We start from the raw sequence: 23,366 nt of genomic DNA on the forward strand, positions 1-23,366 counted from the left end.
TAAGGTACCAGGAAGTGCTTAATCCCACAGAGGAGACAGTTGGGGACCACAACAGGTTTGTTTAGCTAATGTACTTTAGTGCTTCATTAAAACTATGGCTGTGAAGATGCACGGCAACTGAATCACTATGGACGTCGCACTGCGGCCAAAAAGAAATCCTGGGATGTTTTCTTCAGAAAGGATCACATGTTTGAGGTTCAGTTCAGTCGCCATACCAATTTTCTTTGGTGATAAAAGAGATTTTAATCAGAACTAATGCTGCAATTTGTATTTTCTGATTTTGTACATCATTAAAAATATTTACATACATTCATAAGTTCGAAATATCCAGCCTAGAAACGTCCCAAACATTTTGTAGTACTCAAAGGGTCCAGCAGAGGGTAAAACGTCAGCAGACAATCGGGACACCAAAGCATCTTTCTACATTATAGATGGCAAAGTTATGAACAACTCTGCAGACTCTGGTGTTAGCTTCACCATAGTTAACAGTTTCTGGTCACACAAGATTATCGTAGTCAAGTCTCTAGTGATGGTGATAGTCTTGCGAGATGTTTGAGGATGCAGGAAATAGTGTGTATTTAAAGATCAATCTAAAGATTTAACGAATCAATATCGGAACTTGGGGTCACACGGTTGCCGTAGTGGTTGGCGCTCTTGCCTTTGCAGCAAGAAGACCCGGGATCAAGGCCCAGGTGGAACAAGGCCCTTTCTGCATATAGTTTGCATGTTCTCCCCGTGTGTGTGTGGGTTTTCTCCGGGTTCTCCGGCTTCCTCCCACAGTCCAAAAACATGCAGATTTGGGGATTAGGTGAATTGGTCTATATGTGGCCCTGCGATAGACTGCCGAACTGTCCAGGGTGTACCCCGCCTATCGCCCTATTTCAGCTGAGATAGGCACAGGATAAAGCAGTAGATAATGGATGGATGGATGGAATATCAGAACTTAAAATAAAAATTCAGAGCCCAGCCCTATTGGGGCCCTAAAATAGAGATGTGCACTCATTCTTTAACCAAGTTTCAGGAAGTTTCATTCAAAATTGACTCTACGTTTGAAAACCTGGTTTCACGGCAACCCCGGTCCTGCTGCTCTGGTGTGTGGACGCTCCAAAGCCGAGCCTGAGAACAACCAGTCAGGCCATCAGAGACTAAGCTGTGTGCTCTTTTCCACCATTCCCAGCTTATTTATGGAATGCAGCTTTGTCATATTTTTCCATAGCACAATTTCCCCCCCTATAAATAGCCACGTAAGGCTCACAGAGTTGGGGTGGGAGTATGAGGGGTCAGTATCTGTTCTGTTCACTCATCATTGCCCCCTTTCCCTGCCTTGCTCTCCTCCTGTTTTTCCAAATAGTTGGGCGCTGACAAATATAGAGCGACGGTGGGGTGATGGGAACCCAGTGGACGACTTTACCTCCAGTGAAGAAAAAAAAGAAGAAAAAAATGACTTTCCAGACATTCTGACACATTTTTCCATGGAGAAAAAAAAAACTTCACCCTGATACGAATACCACGTCGACTATTTACATCTCCTTAATTTAAATAAACATTTTGGTCTAAATAAACTTGAAATAAAATAACTCAGCCCATATTATCTGGAGACATAAGTGGAATGTGCGTCCGTCTGTCTCTGTCTGTGTTCCTACTTCCTTTACAAGTATAATATATAAGAGATAAACGAAATTCCTTACATAATATTCATGTGTTGACATAAACACTGCAGTAAATTAGCCCTAACATTTAATAAGTGCTGCTGCTCTATGCGGACTCTTAACTGTGTGGCTACACAAGGGTGTTACACTTCTTTCAGTAACCCAGACAACAACCTGTAGAGGCTATCCTGAGCTCTGATGATGGTGTCTATGATTTCTAATAGGGAACCGTCGCTTAGATGCTACTCCACTGAAATTTAAAGCTCCCATGGAGTGGTCCCTATAGCACATATATGTGAGTTATGGAGGTCTACTTACATACATTGACTTGTTTTTATGGTCAAAAACCTCCAAGTTGCTGAAAACCAGCGGATCAAAATCTCTCCTCACTGAAGATCTCGTCAGCCACGCTGTTTCAGACCGAAATCTCACCCCCAGAAGATGGACTGTGTTGTGATTGGCCAAGGTATCTCGAAGTGACGTAATTAGCACTTCAGAGTCAGACCCAGAGTCAGAAGACTCTGTCGCAAGTGAAACACCTCCACAACGGACGTTCTTCTTCTTCTACGGTTCAATATACGCAACCGGATGTGCCCGGACTAGTGCCCGGAGCAGGAGGATCTGCTGTTCAGGAGACGGGATCCTTACGTCACGATTCCAGGCTTTTTCAGAGCGCTTGCAGAGTCCGAGAATGCAATAAAACCCAACGTTCTCAGCAGTGGCTGAACTGTTTGTTTCGAAACTTTAGGGCTTCATAAAAAGCTGGAAAAAGTTACCTGAGTGTTTTTACTTTTTTGTACAATCAGCTCTTCTAATCGTTGAATTCCATGAGGTCCGCGAGAGCGTCAGCTCTTCTGTGAGTTTATGTGAAAGATGCTTAAGACGATCTTTTTTGATTCTGTCAGCAATTCTCCGAAAAACGAATCTCATTAAAAAAAAAAGCCATTCTTTTCCAAACGCATGAGTCTCCTAAATGGTTTACCCACAAAAATAATTTTCCTTAATATAACGCTCATTAACAACCATTAGCCTCAAAGACACTGCAACATCACTGTGGACATCATAAGGACAGCGTTCTTATTGATGATGGCACGACGCTCATAATTTTAACGCCTTCCCTAACCCCTTGTCCTAAACTTCACCAAAACTAAACTCTGAACTCTAACACTGAATCCAACCCTAACCTGAACCCAATTCTAACCCTAACCCTAACCCTCAGTCTTAACTCTCAGCCAGACCTGCCAGAATGTCCACAAGGTTCAAAATGCCCCCACCGAGATTTATGATGTATATGATGAATGAATGACATGAATGACATGACTGTATATACTGACATAAAGGCAACAATGTACTGCAAACAACACATACTGTACAATCAAATGTGTCTGTGAGGTTTCAGTATTAAACCAAAGAGAGACAAATATATGTGACAGACTAACATTGAAGTGCTGTATCACTCTACACACAATGTCAGACCTCATGTGAACACAAAATGACAAACTTTATGCACTCAGCGACAACAGAAACCACCATGTCTGTATTTATATAGTGGTTTTCAAATCTTGCAAAGCTGCTTTACAGTACAGTTTTTCATCCATTCACACCCATTCACTTACACATTCATAAAGCACATCTACACAGTAAGGACAAAAGGATTTAGCCAACAACTGTTTCAGTCAGGTTTTGGGCTCTAGGCCCCTTATCTCCACTGAAGGACAATCCAAGACATGTTGGACAATGCTGTGCTTTGGACATCAAACATGACACAACGGACAACAAAGGAGGACATCCAGCAGCTCTTTTTTTTTTTGCGAGACTGTGGGCGTTGAAGAAACACTGGTCACAAGGGAGTGACTGAATCAGCTGACTGTCGTGGGTCTAGCGCCACCCATACTGTACCATTACTCTGGTACCCCAAGGGAAGGGTACTGAAAAATGGAATAGTTAGGGGACGGTTTATTTTGGTAGTATTCCTAATGGAAAAGCAAAAAAAAAATACTTGTCATACCAAACCAGTGGTGTAGTGTGGTCTACTGTCGTGGGTATACTGTCAGCACGGGTTGCCAAACCAGGAGCACAATAACCTACAAAAAGAGTACGTACACATCTACTCTTTATTTGCAAAAATAAATGACACAAGAATAATTTTCTGTCAAAAAACAGAGTTGATACGTATGAATGCCTATTTTTAAGTGGTTATACTGACATCCTGGCCTTTTTGTAGTATGTATACCCCTTGTACCTGCGTATCATGTAGATTACACCATTGGAAACACACCATACAAATATGTCATTACAGTCCCTGTTGGTGTATTGGTCGAAATTAGAGCTGCAACTAACGAATATTTCCGTAATCGATTAATCGATGAATCGTTTGGTCCATAAAATGTAAAAAAAAAACGTTGATCTGTGTTTGTCAATCCTGGAAATGACGATGTTCTCGAATGTCTCGTTTTGTCTACCCTAACCTATAATGATTCAAACCAATTAATCGATTATCAAAATAGAAATACATACTGCTGGGGTTAAATGCCTTGCCCATTGGCACTAGTGAAGCCGGAAATTGCACTTACAACCTTTAAGGAACGTTTGAAAGACAACTTGCCCGATCACTGACCTCGCGTCGCCCAGGATTGACACTTTCAAGTCGCTATTCTTACTATCTACTCATTAAACTTAAAAACACTTTATTTTAGTTCTTGGCGGAGTGGATTAGATTAGCAGATTAGAGCAGATGCAGACTAAAGCAGATTTATTTCTTTGTTTTAAAAAAAAAGTAAAAAATCAACCACTCTGGTGTTTGTGTTGAAGTCACTGATTCGATACACTTTCGCTCACTTCACCCTGAATGGCTTTTTGAGTCCAACAATACAGCGAGCATGATATGGACTAATCAGGATAACCATCATTAAGAGGCCTTTGGTCACAAGATCACTCTGCTGCTACTAGCCAGTGGTGATTCACTACACACACATACAGTACAGCTACACACACTCACACTGCTGGAATGGCATTGTTGTTCATTCAGAGAAGCAGCTTGCTGTCGTAGCTGGCTGCGCTTGTTTTTGAAAGGTCCCCTGGGTGGAGATTCCTCTGGGCCTCAGTCATAAGGAGAGGCATCAATGGGAAACCAGAGGGGATAAATGAATGGGCCTGTGGTCAGGTGCTGCTCTGTTATGAGAGTGTTGCAACTGCTGAATGGTGAGCACCATCGTAGAACAATGACAAGACCTGGGGGTGTTTCAAATAACAAAAACATAATAACGTGCGTTTGTTTCAACTTCTACATCTCTGTAGTGCTTTCATACATAAAAAACTCACAGAACCAACAGACTTGTTCATAATACAGTAGACGCATGAGACTGAGACTGTCCCATTTTGGCCATACTGTAATTGGTATTAGTAAAATGGACAGACCCAATATTCTGTGGAAAGTTGGAGCAACAGTGACACCAAGAACAGACAGTCAGAAAACAGAAACTGCAGTCACATCACATCACCAAGCAATTCTAATGTGTTGAAGTCATTAAATGTTGTTGCAGAGATGTGACATGATCCTTTAAGAGAGATACTAATACACTAATACCACTATTCCATCATTGACCCATAAAATATACAGTTTATTTACTAATTTCCAGAGAAAATTGGATCTGAGATACTTGGCTCATTCCCACAACAACAGAGGATTGAAGGAAATAAATAAAACTGACAATAATAGACGTCAAAGTCGCTTCTTTCAAAGAAAAAAAAGTGAAGTGAGTCAGGTGGACGTGAAGTGAAAATAATACAGGAGAATATGGTACAAAGTAAGCAATAAAATGAGTCAAATATCATAATATATACAGTATATATAGATAGTCTGATGGTCTCACCTACGAGGAGTTAGCAGGTATAATTCATAAATGATTAATTGAGTAATTGTGTCAGCAGCTCTAATGTAAACCCACACAAGACTATCAGCAGAGCATTAGCGCTGTTTTTTGAGTCATCATTTCCTGTCTTCCTCTGGCTTTTCATCTAAAAGCGACGGGTCGTGCACAACTATATACGTGTCCCGGGTGTTCTAAACCGCATCCAATCCCTCATATAACTATTTAACACCGGAAAACACACACACACACACACACACACACACACACGTTTGGCCCAGAGTAATCAGAGCTTTAAAACTCATAATTAATGGCTCGATAAAAACAATTAGCTGCTCTGAAATCCTTAAAGCTAGAATGAGCTAAGTAGTCTGGAACAAAAAAAAAAAACAATAGGCTTTGAAAATGTGGGCTGTTGTGGAGAAAAAAAACATGAAACCTGCAAAAAACTGTGCTGCGTTGTTTTGTTTTTGACAGTACGCATGGATTTTCTGTCAGTAGTGATTACTTGGCGCGTTAACGGCGTCATGTTTACGTGCTGCAGCACCAGAGTTCAGGCACCGCTTACCAGTTAGCGCCGTTTAGCTGCGTTAGCTCCATTAGCGTCGTTAGCGCACCAACAGTCGAACTGGAGCGGTCTGTTTGTTAAACCAAAAGAGCAGCGCTACAAATAACCAGCGTACCTGTGTACTGCGTATGTGTGCCTCTGTTTTTAAAGTTTAGCGCTACTTTAGAGACTTATTTTAACAATCAGGAGTCACGTAAACATGTTAACGGCGGCTACGTTTACCAGTTAGCTCCGTATAGCTGCGTTAGCACGCCTACAATCGAACTGGAGCGGTTTGTTAAACCAAAAGAGCAACGCTACAAATAACTAGCGTACCTGTGTACTGCGTATGTGTGCCTCTGTTTTTTAAAGTTTAGCGTTAGCTTAGAGACTCATTTTAACGAAAAGCGCCATGCATTAACGTGCGTTAACGGCGCCCAGCCACTAATAAAGAGAGGCACTTTTATTTATGTTACTTATACAATATGTGACATATCTTTTATGCAACAGTTACAATGATTCCATCTAAGCATGGATAAATGTTTAAAACTTAAATAAATCTGCACACCTATAGATTGAAGCAGAAATCATTATGAATCAAATCCTTTTCAATTGAAAATCGTAACAGATTCCCACCCCTTGATGTGTTTCTGTCTTCTGATTGGCCAACAAGGCTTTTCGGGTGATGTTATATCGCCACCTGTTGACCTGGCATGCTTTTGACAGCACTTAGCAGTGGATTATTGCCTTTTTGTGAGGACAGGGGCTTAAAAGGCCCTAACCCTAACCCCCAAAACCCTAAACCTAACCCTAACCCCAACAATAACCCCAACACAACCCCAAGTAGGAAACCACCAACATGTGGACTTTTAATCAGTTATTGTCCAAACCTAATAATACATTAATAACATAAGATAATTCTAATAATTCAGACATAAAAGTCCAGTCTAAAATGCAACAGACTGAGTTTAAACTCAGAATTCTGACTTTTGATGCCTTTAAATAACTGATATCTGTCTCCAATCACCAATCTGTGATGGCAGCAAACAGGACAGGAATATTAATTGGAGCTGCGGTTTGGCTGCACATGGGGTTAAGACTTGGGGGCTGGATCTGGGTCTGGTGGGTCAGCTGGAGCAGTGGCAGGGGCCTGAACAGCCCATAGTGGGGCTCTACGAGTAGTGTCCAGAGACACCAGAAGAGAGAAAAAGGGGGCAGACATAGCAAGAGAACAGGATGACCTAAATTGCATCTGTGCATTTAGAAGCAAACAAATACCTCATTTAGCAACAATCATTTATCAATTAATCGGTTTGGGTGTTTGTTAAAGAATTAAAACAAGTTCTCTGATTTCTCAGCTTCTTAAATGTGAATATTTTCTGGTTTCTTTCCTCCAGAAAACAAAGAAATAATTTACGGTTTGTGGGCATAAATCAAGACATTTGAGAACATCATCATCATGACATTTTATGGACCAAACAACAATCGATCAATTGAGAAAATAATACACAGATTAATCGATTAATAGGGTATTTTCACTACAAGTCTTCTCGGTGCTAAGTGGGGTCAATTTTTCATGGATTTCCCCCTCTGACATTACTTTGGCACTGTGGGGCATGAAATGATCACATGCACTTTTGAAAATGACACTTCATGGACCGTTAGCTTTTGCTATTAATTGCTTACGCGCGTGGCTGGGGCTAAATTTATCAGAAATCAAAATGGTGGCGTGAGAATATGCTATAAATGTGCCCAAAAACGACCGCAGGCGTTTGAAATGCATTAATATGTAAATCGTAAGGCATCCTTTAAGAGAGAGTGTAAGGTTGCTCGTTTTTATTCATCATTATTAACGTGTTTTACACGGTCAGCTGAAACGTGAAGACTCCGAAAAAAGCAAGCTCCATCAGCTGATTGTAAAAAAGCACTGGTGTCTTTCGGGCCTGTGAAGGGCCCGTCTTGGGCTTTTTCCTCCCTGCCAGTAAATGGAGGGACGGACAGTGTGCCCGGTGTTATCAATGAAGCCAGCCTCTTGGCTCTCCAAAAAGCGCAGCTTGGAAGACGTCCACGGCCAGGGCATTAGGCCTGGAGGTTTGTGTCGTTTGTAATTTATAACACCGAGGGAAACGGGCAACAGGACAATATGGAGAGAAGAAGGAGAGAGGGGAATGTGGGAGGAGGGGGATGGGACTTGCTGCACAAGCAAGTGGCTCTGCCTCTCCGAGTGTGCTGCACAGAGCCTGGTTACCAGGCTGACCAAGCTGGAGGGCTTTCTGTCCCTCTGTGAGGCACAGGCTGAATGGGCCTTATTTTTTTGGTCGTTTTTTTTTTTTTTTTTTTCGCTCAACACCGAGTGAAACATAAACTACATAAAGACATGTATACATGTACTGTAAGAGCACATGCAGAGTACACTTAAAAAGGGAAGGATTTAACGCTCCCATAGAGTGGTCCTATCGCACATATATGTGAGTTATGGAGGTCTACTTACATACATTAACTTGTTTTTATGGTCAAAAACCTCCTCAAAATCTCTCCTCACTGAAGCTCTCATCAGCCGCACTGTTTCAGACTGAAATCTCACCCCCAGAAGACAGAACTGTGTTGTGATTGGCCAGCCAACAAGAGCTTTCCCAACTGTCTTGTGATTGGCCAATACCTGAAAGTGACGTAATTAGCATGTCAACTCTGAGAAGTGCAGCTCCCCCTCTGGAAGGGTCGATGCACCGCTACTCATTATTCCGCCTGAGATCGTCACAACTAACCTCAGGCCGGACCTGGTCTTGTGGTCGACCTCTCAGAAGTCAATTTTCCTCGTGGAACTAACTGTACCATGGGAAACTGCAGTTAGTGAAGCATATAAGCATCAGTACTTCCAGTTGAGGTTGGGTGTAGAGGATTGGTTGCCACGTCCACAATCAAGCTTCCTAAGGGAATGGGAGTGCTAGGACAAGCCTTCCGACAAGCTGTCAAATCACTGTCAGATGCTGCTGAACGAAGCAGCAGCTGGCTATGGATCAAGAGAAAGGACCCCAACTGGGCTGCAAAATGACCGTCGAGGGGTAAAAGCAGAGGGGGGCATAACTGGGATGCCAGGTGTTTCCGTTGAGGAAGGGTGCCCACCTGAAGACCCCGTTACCCCCACCTCTACACTAAGTACTGATTATCTAAGGGATTGCACTATCTAGTCCTATAAGCTCAACTTATCAAAACATTGTTTTAACAATGTTTAAAAATGGCTTCATCACGACTCCCCGCCGCAGTCCCTTTTACGCCGTTGACCTGGAATCGGACCCCGAGTCAGAAGACACTGTCGCAAGTGAAACACCATGTTCTTCTTCTTCTGTGGTTCAATGTACGCAAACGGATGTGCCCGGAATAGTGCCCGGAATAGTGCCCGGAGCAGGAAGATCTGCTGTTCAGGAGGCGGGATCCTTACGTCACGATTCCAGGCTTCTTTTTCAGAGCGCTTGCAGAGCCCGAGAATACAATAAAACCCAGCGTTCTCAGCAGTGGCTGAAACTGTTTGTTTCCAAAATTTAGGGCTTCATAAACGAGGTAATGGCGCAGATACACACCAAAAAAACACCGTTAATTGGAACTTCCGGTCTATGGGAGCTTTAAACAACAGCCACATGCAGCTTTAGTGTGCATCAGGGAACGAGAAGGGTGTCAAAGAGCTACTAGTTAATCAATGTTTATAGCTTTTCATAAAGACAAACCCTGGCTCCCTTCGTGTCTCGTTGTGTACTCTACCTCTGGAGCTCGATAACTTCACCACTGCTGCCACACTTACTGTGTGAAAAATGGGCCCAATTTTGACAGTGAACCCTCTATTTACTTCCTCTGCTAATGAGACATCATAATCAGCATCGCCGTCGTCATTTTTCACCGTATAATTGTCATACAGCGACACTAATGGCAGCAATTTCCCTTCATTTCATCAGAATGACATAATGCAGAACGCCCAAATGACCGCGATAATATCTTAAAGACATAACCGCAGTGAAAATAAACATATCTGAGACATTTCCTCGTCGCCACAGACACAAAGAACATGACTTAGTATGAAAAACCATAGTACGACTTGTTGCATTTCCTTCAGACCTCAGGATGGGATCTACCGTTACTGCTACTGCAAGAACTAAAGCTCAGTTGTGAGTTCTTGCAGTTCCAACTTTACCTCACACAAGTGTTTGCTATTTTTGGTTTTGGTTTGAATCCTATCTCACGGAATAGTTTGGGCGTTTAAGTCATTTACTCCTCATGTGGGAGGCCACTAAGTTGGTTTCTGGGCCCCTTCTTTTTTGCAATATACCCAACTATATCTGTGATTCCCGGCATGACATTGAGGTCTTCAAATCCACTCAGATGAAAAGGGAAGAACAGATCACGCATTGTCATTCTGCTTCTTCTGGCTCTGCACCGATCTACTCTAACTCAGGTCCTTTTCCATGACGATACGACGTTACAATCACACAAACGGAGGACGGATCAAACAACAACGTCCAAAATGACGACAACAACAAGGATCGCGAAGATAAGGACAGTGAATGCCAGCGCGAGACAGAGGTGGGACTTTTGGGTTTTCCCAAAGTAGCGTAGCGGTAATGTCGGCATCGTTTTGCAATTTTCCATAAAAATACAGTTTCAAGGCCCCTTAAACTACCAACCAGAGAACAAATCGGGGAGTGCGAACGCAAAAGAGTCGGAGCAAACAAAATTCCGATCATTGCAAACAAAAAGTGCAACATTTCTGTCATTTTGATTGTGTGGTTGATTGATTATTAAGTGTGCAACGTGTCTACAAATCTACCTCCATAACATGACAGGTATAGTTCTTTGTTTAGCTTTGTTTTTGATGTTCTCAGCGTTGATTAAAAAGTGCTAAATTAACTTTAAATGCATTTTTACTCACATATGTTTATCTGACACTCACACGAGCTACGACGGTAACATATACTGCACTGATGCAGCGTGAATGTCCTGTTAACACCTCGCCGTTTCATAAACAGGGCCAGGGTTTTTTGGGAAACGGGCTTATTTAAAGGAACGTGGGGGCGGCTACACTCTGGATTGTGTAAGAACACGTTTTGCTCAGGAGTGCGTGGATACAGATCCTAGGCAACATGTGCTAGAAGCAGACTCAGCTCCTTAACTACATCCACAACACAACACTAAGAAGAGCCTTTCTTCCACGAGTCACCGTCGACAGAGAAACTTGAGTCTAAGCTCAAGTTTCTTGCTGCCTTTGAAATAGCACGTACAGTAATCAGTGGACACAATAGATTACAGTGTTGTGACCACGTGAAACAGAAATAATAAAATAATATCTCAATGCCTGTTAGTGTTATGCTTTGAATTCATGCTGCTGGTGCCCATAAAAGCCCTATTATCACTCCAGTATAAAAAGCCTCTTTAGATCCAGTACATGAAAGTTTCATGCATATACAGTACAGTAGTGTAGAGGTTTTAAGATGAAAAGAAAATCCACAGCCTTTCTCTTCAAAGTGCCATTTCATAACCGTAGCATTTTCGGTTCTATTTTCTGTTGCACCTTTTGTTGCCTGAGCACAGGTTTGCCAAGTGGGGCAAATTTGGAGGCCGGGGCATTTTTCAACTCGTGCCAAATAAACTGTAGTTAGCCGACACTGATACGATTGTTTCTATGGTGAGCAACAAAAGCCGAAGTTGTAGGGGCAGCGCTGCACAATGGCATAGCCTACTCACGCAGTGCTTGTAGTAGGGGAAAAATAAGTGCAAGTACTCATCTTATCTTTATGAATGAACTGAATATTAATATACATATCTTTTATATAAATTGGGGGTGTCAAACTCACTCACATACAGCGCAATTTGATCTCAAGTGAGTCGAGCAGTAAAATAATAGCACAATAACCATATAAACAACAAGAACGCTCACATTTTCTCTGACAACTTGACATTTCCTGAGAAGAATAAGTGCCATTTCACCCCTGATTTAGATTATCCTAAACATTTCCAACAATGTTTTGAACTTCAAGCAAATAGTCTATTACATTTGGTGTGTTATTATCCTGCCCTCCATGACACAAATCTGGCAAGTAGTCAGTAAATGTTAAAGACTTTTTAAAATTTAATAGATAGTCTTCTTCTTCTAATTTTGGCTACTCCCTTTAGGGGGCGCCACAGCAGATCACCTGCCTGATAGATATTGTTCTTGTTTGTCAGACACTAGAAACAAACACTAGACTTTCGCGAAATTGGGTGAACGTCAAGTAGTGCATCCTGAGAAATGATTATTCTAGGCCATAATAATTAATTTTACTGGTAAAATAGTCAAATTAAAAGGTGTCGCCAGTTCACGATGGAACTAAAAATCAGGAGCACAGCAGACGGACTGTGTGTTCCCGTGTTCCACTCGACAGAAAAGAAAACAAATGTAAAGAAAGGTCATAAAGCCAGATCAGACAGGCTTTGGGAGTGCACCTAAATTCACACGCTGCAACTGTTGTACTAATCGGCTCTTAAAATCCTACTCCATGTTGTACCAGAATCTGAAGAATGTAGGCCAATTCAAAAGCCAGCCTTGAAACACAACAAACACAAGAGTTCAACGCAGACGACGTCCAAATCGCCGAAAGTCAAAAGCACAATCTTTTCATTCGTTTACGCGGGACTTTGAAAACGAGCTCCTATCTGTGGGTTAACGCGATTTATGACATTTATTACATCAGATGAAGGTTTTTTTTCGATAATAACCGTGTAAGAAAGCAGGGGAAATTATTCCAAATAGAGTCTAATGTTGATTTACATCTGCGTCATGTTTAAATCAAACATTATATTTGTATATTCACTCAACACAGCACGTTTAAAGGCTGATAATATCGCCTTGTTGGTTCCACTGACCCAGCACAATCAACAAAAACTGCATTTTTAAGCTCAAAACAGAATGAAACAACAAAAACCTATAAATTATTCATGATTTTGAGTGAACTCGCTCAAACATGCAGTAAACATCTAGTGTTCGCCACACAACAGGTTGCTACAACAGCTGGTTCCATGAAGCGCTTGCCAACGTCTTGTTCAGTGCCAGTGAACACTCGAGTGTGCAAAAATTTAAATAAAACGCAGGCTTGTAATCACTGAAAATGAAGTATGTGTCAGTGTCTAATGCAGGACAGGTAATATCGTCCTTGTAAGATGGGTTACAATTATGTGTTTTTGATTCCCTGCTCGAGGAAAAGCTACTCCTAAAACCGCCTGCCGTTACATTAAGTATCGTGCAAAGAGCCGACTTTGATCGGAGGTCATTAGTTGTGATAAAGTGAGCGGCTGGCGCGAGAAGTCCTGGTGAGTTCAAAGGGGGTAGTCCCTCATCAAGAAACATTAAGTCCTCTTACCAACATGAGGCCATTTTCATCCCCAACACTTGTTGCAGCGTTTCCAGCGACGGGGTTACCGGGGCAAACACAAAACACAAAACTGCCAACACTTTAAGAACGGAGCGCTACGCAAAGTGCCACGTTAAGGACGCGGGAATCTGAATTAAGCATAGATTGGCCTATATTTCAACCTCATGTAGGCGCTTTCACTCTGGGGGACAAGGAAGCAGCATGCGTTCCCTGAGGTATGAACATTAGCTGAGCAGAACTTTGCTGGTCATTTACACTACCGTTCAAAAGTTTGGGGTCACCTATACAATGTTTTTTGGTGTTTTCCATTAAAAGTCACACCAGCAAAACTGTTTTCAGCTGTGCTAACATCATTGCACAAGGGTTTTCTAATCATCCAATAGCCTTCTAACGCGATTAGCAAACACAATGTAATTATAACACAGGAGAGATGGTTGCTGGAAATGGGCCTCTATACACCTATGTACATATTCCATTAAAAACCAGACGTTTGCAGCAAGAATAGTCGTTTACCACATTAACAATGTATAGAGTGTATTTCTGATTCATTTAATGTTACATTCATTGACAAAAAGTGTTTTTCCAGAGGCGATCCTAGACTCTGGGGGGCCTTCACCATCCCTCCCCACCCTCATCACATGCCTGTGCTTTTAGTGAGGGCTCACTACTGCCACTCGCAGGTCAGTCAAGGATATGGCTCATTATTCGTTTCAGAGGTTTGATCTTTTCGCATTTAAGTGGGGTTTTACGGGCTTCATTTGCAAACTATACCATTAGGGTTTAACAGCTCTCGGGGGCCCATCGGTTAATTTATGTTTTTTTTAAGTGGGGGTGGATGTCACGGTGGTGAGCTGCATATTACGGCGCTATATGGTGGTCATTGAAAATGTACCCCCTTTTCTTCGGGGGGGGGGGGGGGGGGGGCAAGCATTTGCTTGGTATCCTGTTGGTGCCCTGCTCTATTAGCATAACAGCTTTAAAGCAGCTATACAGTGTGTTAGCAATGTATCATATTAACACGTACATTGACCATGATATGACGGCAGAGATTCTGGATTCTCTGATAACAAAATTGCAATCATTATTTTGCCAAAATCTCATTTGCAGGCCGCAAACCTATGTTTTGGTAGGTTGCGCCACCTACTGCCGCCCGCCGGACAACACGGCGCGTCACACTTCAACGCACAGGATGACAGCAGCATGACCACAGAGTGTCACAAATGCTGAAAATCAGCAAACATAAAGTGCCTCAGTACCCCTCTCAAAAATATCTCAACCACAGGAAGTGGAGAGGACGTTGACGACAGACAGTTCTAGCACTAGTTGGCTCTACCGTGCATGCTTGCTTACTTCCTAAGTACTTCCTCAACAAGAATGAGTGAACTAAAAAGACTCGGTAGTACTTCCTGCATGACCGGAGCACAGATTCAAACAGGGCTGAACGGGTTGTGTTTAACAGACAGGGTTTTCTGGATTTTTTAAGTCTATCGAACTCATCTACAGTTTGTTGGGTTTGATTCTCGTGTCGGATCTCGCGCTCACGACTCTTCCAGTGACGACGCTCGCTGGCCGAAAGCAGCATCGGCTCAGCTCGCTTCAAACCTCGCCAGAGATAGATAGATAGATAGATAGATAGATAGATAGATAGATAGATAGATAGATAGATAGATAGATAGATAGAACTGATTCCTCTGGGTCACACCCCACTTCCCCCTCCTGGACTCCCATATTCAAGTTAGGCAAGTGGCCTGCCCTCCCTGGGGGGCAGAGAGCATGGTGTACTCTCTGAGAGCACAGCGACCCCCCCCTTCCTCCTTCCTCCTTCCTCCTCCTCCTCTCACAAGGCTGGTTACGCTGCATGTGAGTCAGGGAATAACTTTCACTTTCAGGAATATCACACATTACCTTAAGTCAAGATTCCTGTTTTCTGACTCACATGGCGCACACACTCATTAAGCGGTAAACCTGCAGCTTAACAAGCAGCCCGCTGCATGACAGTAATTGTTTGCAATCGCAGACACGGAGCAATTAATGAAGGGGTCACAAGTTTTCCTGAAGGGTGACTGCCTGATTTAAACTAAAAAAAAAAGAAACTCCTGCATGAATTAGACACCCAGAGTTGGAGCTGTAGGCAGGTTCCTACGGGCTTGACTCGTAGGTACCGTTTTAATTCATCACCAAGGCAAGAAAGAGTCATGTGAAGGGTTTAATTCCCACTCGCGGTTACATTTCTACCCTCTTATATCCTAGCTTCTTTCAGATCAACAACACATAGAAACATTCCCTTGATGTTCCAGGTCGTGAATGGCGATCTAAAGTAACGTAACCTAACGTAGCGTGACCTGACGTTCAAAAAACCTTTTTACACCAAACCTAGCACAGCTTCTAACGGACACGTCAACCTTCAAAACTGCATGATCTATCGTAGCCGTCAAAGATATCGGAGTGTCCACAAAGCCGCGTCGCTTTCCTTGCAAGATTATTTAACTACTTTAACTGTTCACAAAATGACACTGTAACACGTTTAAGTTCAATTCAGTTTTCTTAATGTCATGTAAACACGCTAGTCTGACTAAAATCTTACTAGTCTTTGTCGGACTATCATACCTGGATAATGTGATGCATAGTCCGATTACTCCTGCATGTATGCGCTTAGTCGGACTGGAGTTGGACTTGTCGTTCTGTGCATGGTCTTTGACCCAAAAGTAGGACATGATGTATAAATGTGCGGCAACACAAATGACAAAATACGGACAGAGAGCTGACATTTAAGAAGTTTGTCTTATGGCAACATTGATTTACTATCTCAGTTAATTCAAGAAATATCACAACAGTACAGTCAGAAAACTCAACTATGTGCATGAGTTTATTTAAGCGAACGCTTTGTTTGCCTCTGTGTGTGTTTGCCGTGTGATGGACATAGGGCGACATGTCCTTGGGTGTAACCCCGCCTTTCGCCCTCTGTCAGCTGGGATTGGCACCAGCAGCCCTGAGACCCTCATGTGGAGGATAAAAGCGTTGGGACAATGGCTGAATGAAACCTGCGCCAGCACACCCTCCAGTAAGAGCTGTGGAGTTCATTTTTGTAGCAGACTTCAGTCGACTATGCAGCACCACAAGCGGCATCAAATTAATTAACAATGACTTACAATACAAAGCACTTTGAACTGTGCATGCGCTGTGCACAGAGCCAGATTGACAGGAAACTTTGACCCTGCAGGTAGCCCTCCCTGCAACACTTGCTTATGACTTCCACAAGAGGCTAAAAAGGCCAATTCCTTCTGGTGCTCAGCCAGACTCACATTACACACACACACACACTACAACTGGACCTTAGGGATGAAGCAAGTGAGCAATACACTGTGAACCTGTCCTGTGCTTGTCTTTTTCATGACTGGAAACAGAAATTTTCCCCTGTTCGGTGTGTTTACATGCATGTTAAAAGTCCGATTTTAGTCAAACTAAGACAATAATTTGGTTTTCTTAATGTCATGTAAACACTTTGACTCTGACTATAATCAAGCTACACTCTGTCATCATAGGAGAACCATTTTAACAACTTTAGTGTTACCAAGAACCCTCTTAAAATCCCTTATTCAGGAAAGGGGTTCCAAAGGGTTCTCTGGATCAAAATGGTTCTTACTGGAACCATTAGTGTTACCAAGAACACTCGAAAAACAAATGGTTCCAGGTAGAACCTCAGGCCTTGTAGAAGAACACTTTCGGAACCCTTATTTCTAAGAGTGTAGTCTTAGTCGGACTAACATACCTGGATAATGTGTTTCATAGTCCGATTACGCCATGCTTAGTCGGACTGGAGTCGGACTTGCCGTTCTGCGCGTGCACCAAAATTTCCTCCCTGGTTTTTGACCCGGAAGTAGAAGCAAACGACGCATAAATGTGGTGTTGGCGTCTTTCTTACAGAAACACCGCGATCCATCGCACCGTTGTTTGTTTTTCTGTGACATAAAGGTCAACAGAAAACAGGATTCAATATAGGACTAGCTTATAGAGAGATACAGTGCCACCTACAGAGGCGGAGTCAGACGTGCATGGCCATTTTATTCCCCCGTGTATACTTGGACTCTGCAAGTTGTCCGGTTGCCTGTCTTAGTCAGACTAAGGCCTTATCCAAAACTGTGCATGTAAACATGGAGCTATTATGATTTTTTTTAATCATAAAAATCTTTTTGCTAATATTGACAGAAACACTGCACACTGCTACTGAAAACATCCCAACATCCTCACATTTCAATCACTCAGTACATTGCATGCACAGCTTAATCGGATAAGGTGTTAGTCTGACTAAGACAACCGGACAACTTGCAGAGTCCGAGTAAAACTGTAAAACTGATTTTGCCAATGAAATTGGACAAAATACAGTTACCGTATGACGACCCTGTGACGTGACTAAAGTGTTTACAGCGAGGTCAAGTGTCATAGCAGATCCTATAAGGACAATAAACTAAGATTTCAGTATTTTTTTCATTAAAACTATGCTCCTATTCAACAACAGCAGCAGACAGCAGGGCAGCTCCTCACTGTCCCGACACAGCAACGTTTACTTTCACACTCAGAGATGTCATGATCTTCACGAAACAAACACACGTCCACGTTTTAGTTAATCTGCCCGTTTTTCTCCTTGCTTTGTCAAGAAAGTAGTAGTAGCACCATGTCACATTGTATTTAGCATTTTGCATTCTCAATATGGTTCCTTCTCACACAAAGCCACGCTTTAATGTTTCTGAAGTAGGACTTAAGAGTCATAACAACCTGAATTCTAATAAAATATACAAACACCAGGTCAATTCTGTGCAGTCATTACCTCAGTAAACATAGTCCTCATCTCTAGCTCGAGAGCTGCGATAAAACAGCCCTGAGTATATTATGTAATTCGAATTTGGCATAGAGATCTGCACCTAACTTCTAGTAATGGAGCTCAATGACTGGCATTGACAGCCCCCGATAATCCTCTTAAAGGGCCAGTGTGTGTGTGAGTGAAACCTAGGTGAAATCGTTTTCTATTTCAGCAGAAACTGAAGATAAAATAATTCAACGAAAATATGTGCATTGTAGTTTTTGATTACCCCCAAAACTGAATCTTATATATTTATATGGATCTGGGTCAACTCTACAGAGGTCACCATGTTTCCGGTCAGTCGTCGTGGAAACGTGTCACGCCTTAACATGCATTAACGTGCGTTAATTTTTTTTTCCACAAACCAAAATGATTCAGTTTGAATGATTTCTTCCTTATGCGGAGCAAAGGAACAAAGAAAATATTCACATTTAAAGGTGCATTTTGAGACTCTGGAATAATGTTCATATAACATATTGAACTCACGAACAACAACAGTACAGCCAAAATATTTGCATTAAAAAAAAACGCCGTCTACCAATCATTGCAGTCAGTAGAGTCTCAGCTGACGAGCAACCACGGGTTGCCAGTTACGTCAGAAAACAAAAAGACTTCGGTATTTTGAATTTGAATGTAGTAACCGTTTTTGGCCACATTCTTACATATGGCAACTTTAAGAAGCTGAGCGTTAATCGCGGAAAAAAAAGCTTCAAAACGATTATCAAAATAGCTGACGATTAATTGCTTCAGCTCTAAACGAAAGATCCTTTGAGTTCGATGTATCGAGTATCGATGCTAACTGAAGCATGCAACAAATGTGGCTTAAAGGTGCCATATGTAAGAATGTGGCCAAAAACGGTTACTACATTCAAATTCAAAATACCGAGGTCTTTTAGGTTTCGTTTTCTGACATAACTGGCAACCCGTGGTCGCTCGGCAGCTGAGACTCTACTGACTGCAATGATTGGTAGACGGCGGTAGGTGGCGCCACATGCCAAAACATGATTTCAAAACATAAACATGATTTGCAGTCTGCAAAATATTTTTTTTATGCAAATATTTTGTCTGTACTGTTGTTGTTGGTGAGTTCAGTTTGTTATATGAACATTATTCCTGAGTCTCTGTGACATATTAGGAGGATTTTATGGCCAGTTGCTTTAGATTTATTACATAATGCAACTTTAAATTCCCTTCAAAGTAAAAGTGAGCACAGGATGCATCAATCGTGCCGTTTCTTTGCCACCAGGATTCATCTTCCAGAGATCGACTCCTACAAGAGACCGAATCTACAAGCACTGGCCAGGAATAAGTCAGTGAGAGGCTGCAGAGGTGGGAGGAGGAGGAGGAGGATGAAGAAAACACCAGGTAAACCACGGGGCGAGGTAAACATCTCTCTCAAACAACATGCGCATACACAAATACAACACACACATGGGGGGCTCGAGGGTGTTAGAGGCTGTTATTCATTATCCACACAACTGCATTCCAGGGCTGGGCAGAAGGAGTTATCGCCACCATCACTGAGACGCAAGGCAAGCACAAGAGAGAGAGAGAGAGAGAGGGGGGGGATTTAAGCAGGTTTCTCAAACAAGATGCCCCCACCTGATAACCTTAGCACTGCCGGTGCACCATTCCCACATGTCCTATAATGCATTCACAAATCAGAGAGAGAGAGAGAGAGAAGGGGGGGGGAGTGACAAAAGTGAATGAATAAGAGGAGGAGAGGAAGAGAGGGAGAGAGAGAGGGACCGTGTGAACATTAACAGTGAATGGAAGTGATGGAGAAAGATAAGGACACCACCTCCTCCTCCTCCTCCTCCTCCTGCCCTTCACAGGAAGTGACCAGTATGGCTGGGGCAACAACACCATCCTCCTCCTCTCTTTCCTTCATTATACACTGAATTTAATATATTTGGAAGGAGAGGTGAATTCCTCCTCCTCCATCCTCTTCCTCCTCCCTCACTTTATACCATGCATGTTATGGAACAACCAGGACATAAATGCACTAAAAAGTAGACTGATTGACACTGACACTGTTAAATACTATTACATAAGTCATGTGTGTGTGTGCTGCCTCCTGTGCTCCCACTCAAATTAATATTTGTGTGTGTGTGTGAGTGTGTGCTGACATTTCAACAACAACACACTTTATGTTGAAATCAATAAGAGGATTAAAAGTGCCCCTGTTGTGTGTGTGTGTGTGTGATCAGCCGCCCTCACCTTTCTTGAACTCCTCCAGCATCGCGTCCAGTTTGGTGTCATTGAACACAAAGTGCAGCGGGTGGCTGTAAAACTTAGTGATGGTTTTGAGCGGCGTGCAGTCGTCCGGGTCCACGAAGGCCAGGTCCTTGACGAAGAGCAGGTCCACGATGTTGGAGCGCTCGCCCTCGTGGACCGGGATGCGCGTGTAGCCGCTCTTCATGATCTCGGACATGGTGTTGAAGTCGAGCGTGGCGTCGCCCGGGATCATGAAGCAATCCCTGAGCGGCGTCATCACGTCCTCCACGGTCTTAGTCCGGAGCTCCAGCGCGCCCTGGATTATGTTCAGCTCCTCCTTCACCAGGTCGTTGTACGGGTCCGTGACGCGCAGCATCTCCAGAAGCTTCTCCCGGTTGTAGACGGTGCCGATCTCCTGCCCGAGCAGGTAGTCCAGGAGCTTGCTCACCGGGTAGGAGGCGGGGAAGGTGAGCAGCATGAAGAACTTGGTGAGGAGGATGGTGTTGGCACCGACGGCCAGGCCGTGTCTGGAGCAGATGGCCTGCGGCACGATCTCACCGAAAATCACTATTCCAATGGTGGACATGACCACCGCGATCAAGCCCGAACCTGCGATGTCATCCAGCAGGATGGTGAGCGTGGTGTTCACCAGCACGTTCCCGAGCAGCAGCGAGCAAAGCAAGTAATTCCCCTGGCTGCGCACCGGCTCGATCTTTTTCGCGTAGTTCTTCTCCCGCTCGGTGCCGCAGTTCTGCACGATCTGCAGCTCCATGGGGTCCAGGGCCATGAGCCCCAGGTTCAAGCCGCTGAACATGCCCGACAGACACAGCAGCATGGAGATGAAGATGACCTGGAGCCAGAACGGCAGCAGAAACTTTTTCTCCTCCACCACGATCACGTTGGTGTCGTCCCCGTCGTGGTAGATCCAAGTGTTCTCCGTCCACGGGTCGTGCATCCCGGCCACGGCCGGCGTGGAGGTGGCGATGCAAAGGTAATACGCTTTACTCCTCTCCGTCTTCCGCAGGGGTTTGACCTCGATCTCAACTATTCCCGACGTCTTTCGGCTCAGTATGATGTTAGGCAATATGATGATATCCGAAGTCCTAATGCCGCAGGGATGCGAGCCGGACGGCTCCTCCTGACTCTGGTTATCCCCCGAGGAGCTGTCAACGCTCCGGCTCCGCTCGTGCTCCGTGAAGGCGATCTTGGACCAGGTCTCGTTGTTGATGTTCTGGCCGTAGACCCGCAGTTTGACCCGCGAGCGCTCGCTCACGCGCAGGTAGCCCCTGTCCATGAAGGAAATGTCGTCCGTGTCCTCCAGTCGCAGCCCGATGATGACGGTGGTCTCCTCGGAGCCTTCCTTGCCACTTGTCGGGGCGACACAGCAGCCCGTGACAGTTAAGAAAATCAGCGCTAAAGCTCGGACCCGGTTCAGTGACGCCATTTTTGCAGCAGCGGCGGGCGCTTGGGATAACGGCTCTGCCATATTGATAACCGCTGGCGACCGAGCTCCTGAATGAAACGGGCAGTTAAAACTCAGAGCCAGTCGGAGTCCGCCTTCATCTCCGCCGAGGGTTGCCGCGACTTGCGCATCGGGACCTGCTCGTTCCCACTACGTGTCCGACACTGAGGACTCGCGAGCGCAGGCTTACGGGCCAGCTCGTGCCTCCCCTGATGTCCCCGAGACAGGCGACGGCGGCGGCCAATCAGGCGGCGCCGTCGGCCACGGGGCGGGGCCGCCGCGGTGCGCTCGGCCAATCACATTCCAAAACAAGTGCACCTCATGTTAAGAGACAGACGGGACTCTCTGCTCGTGACTTTTTTCTAAACATGTATCCAAACTATCATTTTTTTTATGTCTTCACGTCATTTAAAAGTGTTTTTTTTTTTTTTTTTTAAACATATTTACACAAAATGTGTCTTTTTCTCGGAAGGAGTTGATCAAAACTCCACAAATTTTTTGTTAAATTAAAAACATGACACTAAAAACTGATTCCATCCACTCAAACAACACACGTGTGTCCAGAGGTGTCACAACAAATGTTGACCCCCATTGTGTTTACTCTAAGTAAATTAAAAGGATCTAAACTTGCTCTTGAGGAAAAAATAAGTTAACAAACATCAGCACACTCCACTTTAGGTTATTATTATTATTATTATTATTATTTACTCTTACTGTAATTGCAGTAAGCAGTTTTTTTCACATGTGAGAAGCCATATTTCTGTGAAATGTGTTGAAAGTGTTTTTCACAATGTTCCAGGTTGTTATCTCACAAAAAACATACATGTTTGAAGTCATATTCAGTTTTTTTTTGTACTTGTACTTTTTAAAGTCATTTTTAAAATTTACTTGAGTATATCATTATTGTACTTCACTACGTTTTTAAATTACATCCATTACTGAGTTTAAAAAAAAAGTCCTGAATAAAAATTAAAAGAAATATGAAACTATTACATTAGTGAATGATGAGTACAGGTGATGATAATCCCTGAGCGAGTGAGAAACTTAACGCATTTGTGACCTTTGACCCATTTTGACCCACTTTTGGTGATTTTCATCGTCGTCGATGTTATTCTTCTGCCTTTGTTTGGTCTTTGCGGACAGAAATGTGGTTGTAGTATTATTGGTATGCTGCGTCCTTCACCTAAAAACAGGCTCAAGTCAAGAAGTGTTTACAGCTTCTCAGTTTTTTTTTTCTGGAGCAGCAGAATTCACCATTAGAACTTTATCGTGGGCACTTCTTTATGTTTTCAGTTACTCTCCTTGCTTCTCTACGGCAGTAAACTAAGTATCTTTGAGGATGACATCATTAGTGCATTAATCAAGCAAAT

At 43.3% G+C, this 23,366-nt stretch overlaps 1 protein-coding gene across 1 annotated transcript in view; it reads right to left on the reverse strand.

Annotated features, from left to right (window-relative positions):
* cnnm2b (cyclin and CBS domain divalent metal cation transport mediator 2b) overlaps positions 1–22,020 on the reverse strand; it is a gene marked incomplete at both ends in the record, with an annotated part of 36,074 nt that extends 14,054 nt beyond the window's left edge. The window contains one exon of the mRNA XM_083905712.1: positions 20,538–22,020. Coding sequence (XP_083761838.1) covers positions 20,538–22,020 — 1,483 coding nt within the window. The remainder of the gene's footprint in view (positions 1–20,537) is intronic.
* Positions 22,021–23,366: the final 1,346 nt, after the last annotated feature.

This window comes from Microchirus variegatus, assembly GCF_963457635.1.
Source record: "Microchirus variegatus genome assembly, chromosome: 19".
Taxonomy (NCBI): Eukaryota; Metazoa; Chordata; class Actinopteri; order Pleuronectiformes; family Soleidae; genus Microchirus; species Microchirus variegatus.